General features: G+C 38.3%; 1 protein-coding gene across 41 annotated transcripts in view; it reads right to left on the bottom strand.

Annotated features, from left to right (window-relative positions):
• The window catches only part of ANKS1B (ankyrin repeat and sterile alpha motif domain containing 1B), a 1,029,975-nt gene that overhangs the window by 652,379 nt on the left and 361,072 nt on the right, over positions 1 to 16,524 (bottom strand). For all 41 annotated transcript variants that reach the window (XR_011534653.1, XR_011534657.1, XR_011534652.1 and 38 more), the window contains one exon: positions 13,858 to 14,023. Coding sequence is in view for 30 of the 41 variants with exons in the window: in XM_070599947.1 (XP_070456048.1) it covers positions 13,858 to 14,023 (166 nt within the window). In the remaining 11 variants the exon portion in view is untranslated. The remainder of the gene's footprint in view (positions 1 to 13,857; positions 14,024 to 16,524) is intronic.

Here is a 16,524-nt window from a genome sequence, read left to right on the forward strand (position 1 = left end):
ATTCATGGTGTGCAAAGCTTGTTCTAAGTGATTCAAAATAACAGGTTGCCTAGTTACCATAAAATGGAAAAATTCCCCTGTAAAGGTTAAAATAAATGAAAGGCAAATAAGAAAACATTATCTTTGATGGCATCTGACTATTTCATAGGGGCTTTTTCTCTCATTACAGCCATTTTCTTCTAAAGATAATATTCATTCATTCATTCACTCATTTAGTTATTCATTTATTTATGCAATTGAGTCATCACTATGATTATGTAAGGTGCTTTGCTTGATGCAATAAGGAAAACAAATATGATTCAATATTGGCTGCATAAACATGAGTCCTAGACAGTAAATTTACCAAGCAAGGACTAGATTTCTATTGAGCTTTACTTAATGAACCTACTACTAAAGCAATATCATTCTTTATTCCACCTGAAATTTGTAGTCATTGAGGCATTAGTAAGATTCTCCTTAGAAAGAATATCCCTCATTTTCTAGTTAAATTGTAAAATCTTCTTAAATATATATTTCCTAATAAGTTGCTTTTATATTTAAATTAAACCAGTGGATATCATGAAATTTTTCTTGTGGTCAGGAAAGGATATATTTTGTACTAGCTCTTCTAGTTAATAAATAGAGGAAACCACAGAAAGGGAACTAACAGCATACTTAACTGATTTTCTGAGAAAATGCATACTCTATATCCATGAATGACAGGGCCAGTCACAACCAAGATCTTCAAACTGCTTAATCTCTAAGATAAGCAGTCCAGACAGGGTCTGTCCTCATAAATTCAGGCATCCTCATTCACCCCTCCCCTTTATATATTAAGTTTGTATATCCAGTTATAGTCCCTGTATTCATTTCCTAGGGCTGCTGCAACAAAAGTACTACTAACTGGATGTTTTAAACAACAGAAATTTATGTCTCACAGCTCTGGAGGCTAGAAGTCTGAAATAAAGGTGTTGGCAGGATTGGTTCCCCCTGAGGGCTGTGCAAGAAGGATCAGTTCCAGGTCTCTCTCCTTGGCTTCTAGATGGCCATCTTCTCCTTGTGTCTCTCAATATCATCTTCCCTATTTGTGTGTCTATCTCTGTATTCAAATTTCCCTCTTTTTATAATCCACCAGTCATGTTGGATTAGGGCCTACCTAAAGACTTTAACTTGATTATCTGGAAAGACCCTATCTCCAAATTCTCCAAATAAGGTCACATTCTGAGGTACTAGGGGTCAGGATGCAAACGTATATTTTTTGGGAGAGGGGACACAATACAACCCATAACAGTCCCTCTAAAGACCCAGTCATCCCTTCATCAGCTCTCTCTCTTTTGCTCCTCTCTCTCTCTCCACAGGAAAGCTTCAGAATGCAGTTCCTGCATGTGTAGAAATCCCCATTTCGTCTGTAAATCTTAGACATGTTATCCAACACAGTTAACCAAAAACTATAGAATACATTTCCTAAGATATAATTATTTAGTTCCCTTGGCTACTTATTTCCCAGATGTCAGAATCTCCAAGAGGAGAAGGGATGAGCTTCAGTCCTATATACCTCTCACCTTTGTTCCCTCTTTCCCTCTTTGCAGGCATTGCATTTGTCCTGGCCACTACCATTTCTTGCTCAGATTGCACATTGATCTCCTAATTAATCTTCCTCCTCTAGCCTCATCTCTGTCCAAGCTATTCTGTACAATGTTGCTAGACAGATGATTCTAAAACAAAAACCTATCACGCCATTTCTCTGCTTAAAGTCTGAGTGGTTCACTTCTGCTGTCGGGTGAAATTGAAACTTCTGGATGTCACTTCTCATTCTTTTATGGATTTTAGCCTAGCAATATTCTATGCTCTAACCATGCTAAGTTGGGCATAGTCTCTGAATGCACTATGTTCTTCCACACCTGTGGATCTCTGCACACACTGTCCCCTGGCCTTGAGAGCTATACACCTCCCATTCATCCATCTAACTCTTCCTTCTTTGAGGCTCAGATCAGGCAGCACCTCCTCCAGTAAGTTTTCACTCCCTCCTTTCCCTTCTACCCTCATGGAACACCTTATGCTCACCTCTCTCACTGCACTTATTACCCTTAATTTTAAGACCTTCCTCTGCCCCTAAATATCATAAATTATACCTTTCCCTCTGTTTCTTCTACAACATTTAGCACAATGCCTAGATCAACAGAGGTACTCAATAAATATTTATTGAGCAGATGAGGAATTGAAGGGAAGCTACCCACCCAGCTCAATTTGAGGGCCTCTAAAAGACTCATGTGCATCAAGACGAGGCTCCACATCTGGAAGTCCTACTTTTAGTCAATAAAGGGCTTAGTAACAAAGGAAAAACATCAGTAACTCCAACAGAGGTCAGTAACTTCCCTGAGTTCATCAGCTTAGTTAGCTGGCCCTGAAGGAAAAAGGTAAAGCTAAGTACAGGTCATGAGGGACTAGGCATACCACAGTGGGAGACTTGGAAGTAGTTGGATCCATGCAAAATCTAAGCTGTGGGTTAATGGAATCAACAGGGGAAAATGATGCAAACTGTTTCTTCATCCAGCGAGAAGGCAGTTATGTTGATCCTCTCTTCTTCCTGCTATGGTACTTCCAGAGAGAAATTCTGTGGGGTTCCAAATAAGCTTTCATCTAGAATTGGAACAGAAACTGCGGTGACTTGTGTTCATCTTTATTCCTATCATTAAAAAGAAAAATTCTTCCATTTTAATTCTGGACTCCCTCACCCCTAAAATTCACAATCACAGCTCAAACTGCAAAGACAACCAATCGGGGAGTCTGGAAGATGGAAGTATCGGAGGATCCTAAGTTCGCCTCCTGCTACAAAGACAACAAACCTACAACTACCTGGGGAACAATTTCCTCTGGGAGAAATCTGGAGAATGGATGAAAAGAACCTCCACAATAAGAGACAACATAGACAGGGGTGGAAAAGACAGAGATACAGTCCTGTTGAGGAAAAATCCACACCCTAGCTGTGGCACTTCACAGCCAGGGTGATCTCACAGGTACAGAGCTTCTCCCAGAGGAGCACGGGCTTTGAGCTCCACATTAGGCACCTGGCCCTTAGATCCAGCACAAGAGAGACAAGAGCGCAAAACACCTGGTTTTGAAAACCAACAGGAAATACACCCAGGAAAACTATGGAACTTTAGGGAAAGAAAAACCTACTCTTAATGGGCCCACACGTAGACTCACTTGACCAGGAAACCAGCACAAAACCACAGACAGAAAAGTGCATAGCCCATTGGTAAAACAGATTCACTTACTAAGCTTGGAGCACATCCAGGAGAGGCAGGAGGGGTGGACCCATCTTCCCAGAGACAGAGACACTGGCAGCCATTATTGTGACCTAGTTCAGCCATGTTGACATAGATACTGGCAGGCACCACTGGAATCCTTCATCTAACTGGTTAGTACAGGGGCCTGCCCTGCCCACTAGAGCACCCAAGGCAAATGAGCACAGCCAGGCATCACAGGCAGCCCACTGAAGGGACAGGCCTGTCTGCCAGTGAGCCTGCAGTAGACTTGCACCAAAGGGCCTCACAAACAGCCACACAGGGGATCTGCCCTGCCCAACAACACCTCTGAAAGTGTCACACGTTGCCCCACAGCCAGTGTGCTGGGAGCCTGCCATGCCTAGAAGTGAGCTAGCAGCACCAACACACTGCACAGCCAGCCTCAAGAGGGATCTTCCCAGCACACCAATGTGCATCCTGCCACACTCAGGACCTGACCCTTCCATCAGCACACCTGAGGAAGCTGCACACCCCTGGGCCACATAGCCAGCCCATGCCAGGGGCTTGCCCCAGCCAAGAGCAAGCTAGCAATAGCTAGCACCATGCAGTCAGGCTCCACAGGGGCCTTCCCTGCCCACCAGTATATCCAAGGCAGCCAAGCACCCCTAGGCCATGCAACCAGCCACACTGAGGGCCTATAGTAGTTGTGTATCCCCAGGCCTAGCAGCCAGTCACACTGGGGGCCTAAGTCACTCACCAGCAAACTCACGGTAGTTGTGTGCTACCAGACCTCACAGTCAGCCATGCTGGGGGCTTGCCCCACCCCGTAACAGTGCTGATAGCAGCCATACATGGCTGGGTCTCACACTAGCCGGACTCAGGGCCAGCCCAGCATACCTGTGCACCTGCAGCAGTAGCAGCCCCACCATAACAGAAGGGCACATGCAGCCCACAGAGGGGACACCCCTGGAGCATTTGGAATGGATGATGAAAGAGGAGCATGCTGCTGGGACCCATAAGATATCTCCTACATAAGGTCACATTTCCAAGATGGAGAGATATAGCTGATCTAACTGATCTACCTAACACATAGAAATAAGCACAGAGAAGTAAGTAAAATGAAGAGACAAAGGAGTACGTTCCAAATAAAAGAACAGGACAACTCCTCAGAAAAAGAACTAAACAAAACAGAGATAAACAATCTACCTGATAAAGAGCACAAACCAATGGTTATAAGGATGGTCACTGAACTGGGGAGAAGAAAAGATGAACACATTGAGAATTTCAACAAAGAATTAGAAAATATAAAAAAGAACCAATTAGAGCTGAAGAATACAATAATGGAAACAAAAAATTCACTAGAGGGCATCAACAGCACAGTAGATGACACAGAAGAATGGATCAGCAATCAGGATAATGGAGTAGAGGATATCACCCAAGCTGAACTGAAAAAATAAAAAAGAATGAGGATAGTCTAAGGGACCTCTGGGACAACATTAAGCATACTAACATTATAGGTGTCCCAGAAGGAGAAGAGAGAGACAAAAGGGCAGAGAACTTATTTGAAGAAATCATAGCTGAAAACTTCCGTAACCTGGGGAAGAAAACAGACACCTAGGTACAGGAAGTACAGAAAGTACCAAATAAGATGAATCCAAAGAGGCCCACATCAAGACACACTATAATTAAAGTTTCAAGCATTAATGATAAAGAGAGAATCCTAAAAGCTGTAAGAGAAAAGCAACACATTGCATACAAAGGAAACCCCACAAGGCTATCAGCTGACTTCTCAGCAGAAACCGTATAGGCTAGAAGGGAGTGACGTGATGAAAGGAAAAAAACCTACAACCAAGAATATTCTACCCAGAAAGATTATATCATTCAGAATGGAACTAGAGATAAAGTGCTTTCCAGAGGAGCAAAAACTAAGGAGTTTATCACCACTAACCCAGCCTTATGAGACATGTTAAAGGGACTTCTTTAAGTGGAAAAGAACAGGCTACAAATAGGAATAAGCAAATTATGAAAGAAAAAATATCCCTGGCAAAGGCAAATATATAGTAAAGGTAGTGGATCAACCACCTATAAAGTAGTATGGAAGTCGAAAACAAAAGTACTGAAATCATCTATACCTGAGATAAGAAGTTAAGTGATAAACAAAATTAAAAGAGGTAAAATATGATGTCAAACACAAAACGTAGGGAGGGGGAAGTAAAAGTGAAGGGCTTTTGGTATGGGGTTGAACTTAAGAGACCACCAACTTAATAAAGATTGCTGTTTACATAGGTTATTATATATGAACCTCATGGTAACCACAAACCAAAAATCTGAAATAAATACACAAAAAATAAAGAGAAAAGAACCCAAACATAACACTAAAGAAAGTTATCAAACCACAATGGAAGAGAGCAAGAGAAAAAGAAAGGAATAAGAGAACTATGAAAGCAATGAACAAAATGGCAATAGGTACATACCCATAACAGTTACTTTAAATGTAAATAGACTAAATGCTCTAATAAAAAGCCATACCGTGGCTGAATGAATAAAAAGACGAGATCCATATGTATATTGCCTACAGAAGACTTACCTCAGATCTAAAGACAAAGACAAACTGAATGTGAAAGGATGGAAAAAGATACCCCATGCAAATGGAAACAAAAAGAAAGCTGGGGTAGTAGTACTTATCTCAGACAAAATAGACTTTGAAACAAGGACTGTAACAAGAGACAAAGAAGGGCATTACATAATAATAAAAAGATCAATCCAACAAGAGGATGTAATACTTATAAATACCTATGCACCCAACATAGGAGCACCTAAATACATAAAGCAAATATTAACAGATATAAAAGGAGAAATTGACAATAACACAATAATAGTAGGAGACTTTAATGCCCCACTTACATCAATGAATAATTCATCCAGACAGAAGATCAATAAGGAAACATTAGCCTGAAATGACACATTAGACCAGATGGGCTGGATCTATACAGAAAACTTCATCCAAAAACTGTACAGTACTCATTCTTTTTGAAAGAACATGGAACATTCTGCAGGATAGATCATATATTAGGCCACAAAACCAGTCTCAATAAATTTAAGAAGATTGACATAACATCAATCATCTTTTCTGACCACAACAATATGAAAGTAGAAATCAACTACAAGAATAAACCTGGAAAAGTCACAAATATTTGGAGAGTAAACAAAATGCTATTGAACAACTATTGGGTCAACTAAGAAATCAAAGGAGAAATCGAAAAATACCTGCAGACAAATAAAAATGAAAATACGACACAGCAAAATCAATGGCATACAGCAAAAGCGGTACAAAGAGGGAAGTTTATAGCAGTACATAAAAGCCCTACTAAAAGTCCTACCTCAAGAAACAAAAAGAAAATCTCAACCAATCCAACATTACATCTAAAGGAACTAGATAAAGAAGAAAAAACAAAGCTCCAAATCAGTAGAAAGGAGGAAATAATAAAAATCAAAGTGGAAATACATGAAATAAATAGAGACTAAAAAGACAATAGAAAATATCAGTGAAATTAAGAGCTGGTTCTTTGGAAATACAAACAAAATTGACAAATCCTTAGCTAGACTCACTAAGAATAAAAGAGAGAAGGCTCAAATAAATAAAATCAAAAACAAAAGAGGAGAAAGTACAATGGATACCACAGAAATACAAAGGATTATCAAAGGATAGTATGAAAAGCTATACAGCAACAAATTGGATAACCTGGAAAAAATGGATAAATTCTTAGAATTATACAATCTCCAAAACTGAATCAAGAAGAAACAGAGAATATGAATGGATCAATCACTAGCAAGAGATTGAAACAGTAATTAAAAAACCTCCCAAAAAACAAAAGTCCATGGCTAGATGGCTTCTACCAAACATTCAAAGAAGATTTAATATCTATCCTTCTCAAACTCTTCCAAAAATTGAAGAGGATGGGACACTTCCTAATTCATTTTATGAGGCCAACATTACTCTAATCCAAAACCAGACAACGACAACACAAAAAAGGAAAATTGTAGGACAATATCACTGAAGAACATAGATGTGAAAATTCTCAATAAAATATTAGCAAATCAAATACAACAATACATTAAATGCATCATACACCACGGGCTGGCCTGGTGGTGTAGTGGTTAAGTTAGTGCACTATGCTTCAGCGGCCTGGGGTTCGCCAGTTCAGATTCCAGGTGCAAACCTACATATCGCTTATCAAGCCATGCTGTGTTGGCATCCCACATACAAAATAGAGAACAACTGGCACAGGTGTTAGCTCAGCGACAATCTTCCTTAAGCAAAAAGAGGAAGATTGGCAATAGATGTTAGCTCAAGGCCAATCTTCCTCACCAAAAACAAAAACAAAACCATACACTACAATCAGGTAGCATTTATTCCAGGGATGCAAGTATGGTTCAAAATCCACAAATCAATCAATATGATATACCACATTAACAAAATGAAGAATAAAAATCACATGATCATCTCAATAGATGCAGAGAAAGCATTTGACAAGATTGAGCATCCAATTATGATAAAAATTCTGAATAAAATGAGTATAGAAGGAAAGTACCTCAACACAATAATAGCCATACATGACAAATCCACTTAAGAAACAATAACAATAACAAGCAACTCAAGCATTGCAGAAGTTTGCATTTTCCAAAAGTGGCTTCAAGAGTATCTTCTTATAATGTGATTTTACTAACACTTTTCCATAAAGGAGATGGGGGGATTAAATTCCCTCTACTTGAATATAGGCTCTTGACTACAATGAAAGGGATGTTGACTTCTAAGGCTAAATCATAAAAAGTAATACAGCGTCTGCCTCGTTCTCCTAGGATGCTTGCTCCTAGAGCCATCACTTACCATGAGGAAGTCTAAGTAGGCCATGCTAGCCATATGAGTAAGGATCATTGCCAAGAATGAATCCTCCAGCCCCAAGTCATTCTGCCCCAGTTGATATCACTTGGGGCAGAAAGAAGCTGTCCTTGCTGAGCCCTTCTCACACTGTGGATGTATTAGAAAAATAAATGATTGTTGCTGTTTTAGCTCACTGAGTATTGAGGTGGTTTTTTATGCAACAATCAATATCCAGAACAGATTTTGATACTTGAAAATGGAGTGCTGTCATAACAAAAATCTATAACATGTGGTATTAACTTTGTGACTGGACAGCAGGCAGAAGCTGGAAGGGCCTCAAAGAGAGTGATTGTGAAAGCTTGAAGGGGCAAGGAGAGGATTCGTGGGAGACCAAAGAGCTATGAGAAAGCTGTTGGTGAAGGCTTAAAGGAAAGCAAATGTAATTGGAAGCCAAAAGCAAGGAGTCATTTGTTATGTAGTAGTGGAAAGTGTGGCCACGTTGACATCTGCAGTAAGATGGAAAACAGAAAATGAACCAAATGGACTCTATGCTCTAGTTAAGATTTCCATGCAGAATACTTAAAATGCAACCTAGCTGTGTATGAGAAAATGCAAACAGAAAGAGAAGAACTAAAGAAAGTCTGCTAAATAAAAAGGAACTAGGAATTTCTGCGTTAAAAAAACAAAAAAAAATAAGAAACTGGTTTCTTATTTCCAGCTGCTCCAAATTGCAAACAATTCTTAAATCAAGAAGGTCAATGATCAAATCTGAGTGGGACTACAAGATCACTTGTTAAGGCCTAAGAAAGATCTCAGGTGGTGCCTCATAACCTTTAAGCCAGACAAAAGATCCTCTAAAGATTTTTAAGGGTGTGTCTCAGAGATCCTCCCTGTTAACAATAGGGTTTCTAAGAATCTTAAAGACACTGTCTTACTGAAGTCTCAACAGAAGCCCAAGGTAAAGAAAAGCTTATATGGAATATAAACTTTTGTCTAACGGAATGGAATGTAAATTGGAACACAAAAAGTCTACAAAGTTTTAAAAGAAATTATATCAGCTTGGACTGGAAGGAACAGAGATTGCACCAAATGAAAAGAGGTCTTTTACAGGCAGAAAGCAGGTGAAAAAGATACTCAGCTGTAAGCATAGGCTACTTTTTATGAAGAAAGAATGACTAGAGGGTGGAACCAAGAGCCACAGAGAACAATTCCTACACCATAGAACCAAGCCTCAGTCAAAGAACAGGGCCTGATTAGATTCAGAATTGCCACAGACATGATTGCTGTGTGACCTGTTTTCCCAGTATTAGAATGGAAATGTCAATTGTGGTTTTCGTGTGCCTGCTCCACCATTATATGTTGGGTGTGTGGGAGAGGAAACCAACAACTTGTCTCTTTAGTTCACAGATCATCATTGCCAAGAGCAAAGGTAATCAAGGACCTGCATGATAAGAACTTCACCAGCAAGCCTCTTGCACATCTGAAGCTAGACTTGCAGCTCATGTGGTAATGGACTGATGTTTGGGGATCCTGAAGGAAGAAACTAGGGTAATTTGCATATGAAAAGGGTATAAATTATTGTGCCCAGAGGGCAGAGCATGGCAGATTGCATTTCCCAAAAATGACAGCAAAAATATTTCCCATCCTATATTACAAAATGACTTTGACACCCCTTCCGTCAAGAAACGGGGTCCATGTTCCCTTCCTTTGAATCTGAGAGGACTTAGGACTATAGTAGAAGTGATTATCTGTGACTTCTAAGGCTAGAGAATAAAATGATACAGCTTCCACGTATTTCTTTTGGGATGCTCACTCTCAGAATCCAGCCAGTATGTCATTAGGAAACCCAAGCAGTCCATGGAGAGGAAAAACGATCCCTAGCCTACAGCCTCAGCCAAGCTCTCAGCCAACACCAACTTGCCAGCCATGTGAGTGAGCCACCCTGAACGTGGGTCCTCTGTCCCCTAGTTGAGCAACCCCAGCTCATGTGACACAGACAAGCTGTCGCTGTCAAATGAACCTGGGCAAACTTGCAGATTTGTGAGCAAAACAGATGACTGATACTACTCTAAGTCAGTATGTTTTGGGGCATCTTGTTAAATAGCAATAAATAACTGATACAGACATCATCTCTTTTATGAAGTTGCCCTGAAACTCCCAGGTGGGGTTAAATATTCCTCTTTCCTGATCCAAAAGCACTCCTTGTGTAACATTATCTTAGCACTTATTATACTCTGTTGAAATTAACTGTTCACTTCTCTGCCTCCATATGAGTGCAAGGGCATGTCTGTGCCTTTTGGAAAATCAAATATATTACTTTTGCCCCATTCCCTCTTTCTCCTTTCCTTCTGGAACTGTGATTAGACAAGTGAGAATTTCTCAGGGTATCCTCCTAGTCTCTTAGTGTCTCTTTTATATTTTTCATCTCTTTGTCTCTCTATGCAACATTCTGAAAAACTTCTTCTGACCTAATTTCCAGCTCACTAAAATCTCTCTTGAGCTGAATCTAATCTAATTTGCTTTTTCCTCCCAAATATGCTAGGTCATTTTTTACAGTTTCTATTCTTCAAAATACCTTCAAATTTATTTTTTATTTATAATAACATTGTCATATTATAGTCAGCATCTGATAATTCCAATATTTGTGGATCTGTTCTTTCTTGTTTCTGTTATTTTCTATTTGGGGAATCCTTGTAGGCTTAATTATTGTAAACCACTAATTTCAATTGAAAAAAGTATGTATAGGAATTATTTGGGGCCTAGGAAGAGAGCACATTTCTCTCTAGAGTGATTACATTTACTTCTGCTTGATGCCTGAGGGTATTACTTTAAACTAAATTCATGGATTACAGTTTTGGGGACCATCTAGGTGATACAAATTTTGGGTGCAAATCTGTGTGAGGACCAGTTTGTGGTAACAGCTCCTCAGGAATTTCCCCCCTTGTTCTGCTCACAACAAATCACCTTTCCTTGAAGTCTCTTTGTGGTAGGGGTTATGGGGCAGGATTGTTTCTGATTACTGTGGCAATGTAGCCCTTGGAGTCCCAGCTCTGTGGAGGAAAGACTTACTATTGCAGTCTGTATGTTGGACAGGCACAGAGATTTATTTTCTGTAAACAAACCTACAGAGGCCCTGAACATCAAAGTTCAACAGCAGGTTCAAAAGTGGCTTTAGTGTTCCATTGGCTTCCCACCCTCACCAGTGTTTTTGCTTGATTACTTCTTAGTAACCTAATAATAAAAAGAAGTTCCTAATTTAAATGTTATTCAACTTATATAATTTTCCTATCACCTTTTTGATGCTTTTAAGAAGTTTTTCTTTCCTGTATTTTTATCTAGCATGATTATTTGTTTTCAGCAAGAGAGTTCCTCTGAGCCTAATCAGTCTTCTTACTTGTGTCCATGTCTTTTTCATTCCTGTATCCTTAGCATGTAGCACAGTATGTGGCACATGGAGGAACTCAATTAGTTGTTAATTGTTTAATGAATAAATCCCTGTCTTCTTCGACTCTTTCATTCCTGCCCCCACCACCCCTGACACACTCCTACCTGTGCCTTAATTAAAGCTCGTTTACATTTTCATACATATATGCCCTCCATTTTCCTATGTTAACTGAGCTTTCCCCCTGATTTCCCCACTATTTCCTTCAGTATTTCTCCTATGGAAGATTTTTCATTCTTACCACCTCCCACAGTTTGGGATCACAGTTCTGCCTTCCTCCAAAATCTGCTGCTCATCTGAAGATCATGCTATCCTATAACACTCTTTTTCTGATTTTATTGCTATCATACGTGGACTTCAAGTCATATCTCCACATTTCTTGAAGGTTTCAATACTTGGTTCACAATTTCTACTCCACTTCATCTCCTAACATAATGCAGCAGTATGACATGCTGTTTAAGAGCACAAGTTGGACAATCCAAGTTCAAGTCTCAGATCCATTCCTTATTAACATGTAGCCTTGGGAAATTACCTAATATTTCAGTGCCTCAGTGTCCTCATCTTTAAAATGGGGATAATGATATTTTTATCTTACTGCATTGTAAGAATTATATGAAAAATATGTGTACAGAGTACTTAGAACAGCATCTGGCATATAGTATATGCTAAGTAAATTTTAACCATTTTCATTATTTTGCTGTTACCTCATCCTAAAAATCTTCCTTCTGCATGCTTATGATTCATACAACACCCTAGCCTCAATGCTGTTCAAAACCTATTTGGTCACTTCTATAAAAATTCTATAAAATTCCATAGCTTATTATCTAAAATGATTTTTCTGAATTTTAATTTAACCCTTCTCAAGATCTAGCTCTTCTTTTCAGCCAATGATCTTTTATCTCTTACTCAGAAATTGACTCCATTAGGAAATACATATTAGAGAATTTCTCTATATTCATAACCATGCTCTTGTCTCTCTTTTCTCTGAGGGAAGCAAAGTCTGTGTTTTCCTAGACTAGCTCAGTCTTAACTTCTACCCATTCTGTTCTCTCTACTTATTATTTGTCTTCAATCCCTTGGTCTCCACCAGCAAATTCCTCCAACCTCTAAACTTGATCTAATCTTACCCTAAAATAAACTAGGCATATCTCCCCTTTCTTCTCATGTTACCATCATATCTCTTCTTCTAATCTTCTTGAAAGGGTAATCTATATTCTCCACTCTCATTCCTTTATTTCCCATTTCCCAGTGTCTCACTGTTAACTTCCAGAAATCTGGTTTTATCACATCACTTCTAAAACTCACTTTTCAAAAATAAGTACCAATTGGATTGTCAAATCAAAAACAGCCTCTCTTCAGAACTTCTCTTATAATTCCTTTGCAGCACTGAATATGTTGACCACCTGCTTGTAACTTTCCTCCCTCCCTCACTTTCATGTAACTACCCTGCATTCTTTCTTAGAGGTAGTGGTTAAGTAAAAGTAAGCAAATATGATAATAGTCAAACACTCATGTTCAAGCAAAGGCCCCACCATGTAGTGATCTTAAATGACACTTAACTCCAATTTCCTTATCTATAAAATTTGCTTGCTTTGTTCACTAGTTTACAATGCAAATAAATAAATTAACATATCTGAAAATACCATAAAGATATAAAATATACAAAGTAGATGAGTACACTTTGATAACCTGAAAACAGATACCACGCGGGAAAGTATATTAAAATACATTTGCTACCAAATCTGCTATGAAGTTCTGAAGGACCCAAAGCTTTGTATCTGACCTAGAAGGTTTTTCACTATTAAAAGTGTCTTCACCAAGGCAGCACCTCTCCCAGGAGGGCTCTTGCCATGAAGTTAAGAAAGTTCACATCAAAAACCCTCTAACTGGGGCCGGCCCGGTGGCGCAGCGGTTAAGTGCACACGTTCACTTTGGTGACCCAGGGTTCACCGGTTCGGATCCTGGATGCGGACACAGTACCACTTGGCGAGCCATGCTGTGGCAGGTGTCCCATATATAAAGTGGAGGAAGATGGGCACGGATGTTAGCTCAGGGCCAGTCTTCCTCAGCAAAAAAGAGGAGGATCAGCAGCAGATGTTAGCTCAGGGCTAATCTTCCTCACAAAAAAAACCCCAAAAACACCCTGACTTACCTGGACTCACTTCAAAATGCAAAAAATAATTATTGAGACTATAATGGGGCACTTTCAGTTTTAAAATATTGTGGGAAATCAAAACATTAATAATACATCTTCACATATACAAGCATGAAAATTGAACTGATCCACTGTGAAAAAGAAATATTACCAGTTCTTGGTGAAGGGGCCCTTGCAATTTCTAAGGAACAAGGTTTCTTTGTAACTGCTGTGTCCGTGAGATCACATAGAAAGTTCTCATTTTCTGAAGAAAATGTATCCAGAGAAGCAGATGGTACAATTTCCATAGTGTAATTCCTCTTCTTTGGATAGGACTCCTGAAAGGAAGGAGAAAAAATAAAAATAGTTTTGTGATAAAGACACAGCCTGTTTAATTTATAAAAACTAGAAAAGATAATCAGGTTCTTCAGTTCTTCCAAAAGTGATTGAGAGGTGATGATTCATCTGTTTGAATAAGTTATACAATCATATAAGCCCAATATTATCAGTGATCTTTTTACAAGTGTCCTTATAATTTGGTTCCCCTGAAATTATTACTGAAAAAGTAAAGTTCATGATCTCTTTCTGTAATATGTATCTATTTTCTAGTTGTGGCATAAATTGTTGCTTACCTAATCAGTAGTCGCTCCCAAGACTCGCTCCTTTGCCTGCTTCTTAGAGAAAGCCATATGACTCAATTTTGGACAGTTAGATATAAAGAGAAGTTTGCTGGGAGGCTTCTGGAAAAATATTTTTCCCAAGAGAAAGACATACAAGGAGGTTCTTTCAGAGCCTTGGCCATACTCAAGTTCCTCTATGGATACAGTTTTAATGCCTGGAGCTAAGGCAGACATGTTGTGACCATAAGGCAATAAGCCTACGATCAAAAAGGTACCAGGCCAAGAATGGCAACAGAAGGATAAAAAGAGACTGGGATTTTGATGATATCATTGAGATAATCAAATAGACTCAGGACTGGTTTCTCCAAGCTCCCTAAGTAAATAATAAAGTTCTTACCATTTGAGCCATGGTTTATGGGGTTTTCTGTCATTTAGAGGTAAAGGTATTCTCACACCACACATCAGTATTTTTTGTGTGTGTGGATACTTTTAACTAATGTACTAAGGTTACTCTTTTCTGGTTAGGATAAAATTAAGGTCCAATTATATACTACTGATTCTTCAATATATTCTGAAAATTGGAATTCATTTCATTTTACAAGATCTTAGGTTCTTATAGAAGACATTAATTGGCCAACAATTACTTATTGGACATCTCTCATATATCTAGGACTGTGCTAAGTGCTGCAGATTTTTTAAAACTTACAGTAAGACGTAAACTTTGCCCTCAGAAAGTTCATAGTTTACTAGAGAAGAAAATTCTGCACGATGAATTTTATAATTAATGTTTTATTTTTGATATTTGTTATCTTTATAAAGATTAATTCACTATCAAAAGAAAAAGACAAATAAGAAAAAAATAAACTCATTTTCAAAAAATCTTCCAAGATTATCCAAGGGTTGGTAAAGATTTAATACAAGCTCCTATTTTTTCTATAATGATATTTACAGTACAGTAGAATAAGTATTCAAGGTCAGTGTAATTGCTTTCAGACCATACCAGACCCTCACACATCAAAGAGTCAATTATGTTCACTCTACTCTACCGAAAGCAGGAAATTGGGAGTAATTTATTTTTAACAACAAAGGGTGACAAAGTAGAAAGCGACCAGAGGAAAGCAATCAGGATGGTATATGATTTAAAAACCATGTCACAGAAGAAATGATGAAAGGAACTGCAGTGTTCTAACCTGGAGAAGCCTTATAGCAGCATAATAATTTCCTCAACATATTTGAGAGGCTATCCCTCAAGAGCTACCCCACAAAGCAGGTAAGGGGAGAAGTTGCTGAGGTGAATCTAAAGTTCTTAAAGGCAGAATAAAGACCAATGTTTATAAGACAAGGAGGCCAAGTTTGGGTCAATTAAAAAAATAACTTTCTATGAATTAAAAATATCACTTATCTTTTAAAATAAAAATGCACTTACATAACAATTAGCTAAAATATAGTACTAGAAAGCAACAGAGGGAACTTCTCATTACTGGAAATCTTTCAGTAGAACTGTTTATTGATAAAATTATGTATGAAACACATTGTCGTGAATATATCAGATGACTGTAAACTCCATGAAGGATGGAATTTGTCTTGATCACCACTCTATCCCCAGGATCTAAAACAGGTCCTGTCACATATTAGGTGCTCAATAAATATTTACTGATCAACGGAACAGTCTCTAATGTCCTTTTTAACAAATCTAACGAACAGGGAAATGATTATGCCTCTTTAAGATGTAAATTACTTTGCTGTTCAGTTTGGTTATTGTCATTGTCTACTGCTTTGCATATCAAAAGTGAAAAAACTGAGATTAAGACAATAAAATTGTAAAGAGTCTATGAAAAGAAAGTGTCTAGCTTAAACTCTAGTTCATCCTAAAATTAAATTATTCAGAACAACCCATTCTTCATGGATTTGGTTAAGTTGGAATTTTATGTGTTTATAAAGAATTATGAGGATATTAAAGGTGCAAAAAATACTCTGAAATTTTACAGGATGAGTTAGTTTGCTTTTCTCTTAAAAAGGAAGTATATACATTTATTAGAGAAGTATTAGAAAATATAAACAAAGAGGAAAAAAATCACTTGAAAACCCAGCATGCTCAGATAACTAATGGTAACATTTTGGTGTATATCCTCCCAGACTGCTTCAAAATATCTGACAAGTATCCCTCAAAAGAGGATGGATATGTGAGATAATAAAATAATAAAATGAATCCATATGTG

The sequence above is a fragment of the Equus przewalskii genome, chromosome 29 (assembly GCF_037783145.1).
Source record: "Equus przewalskii isolate Varuska chromosome 29, EquPr2, whole genome shotgun sequence".
NCBI classification, from domain to species: Eukaryota; Metazoa; Chordata; class Mammalia; order Perissodactyla; family Equidae; genus Equus; species Equus przewalskii.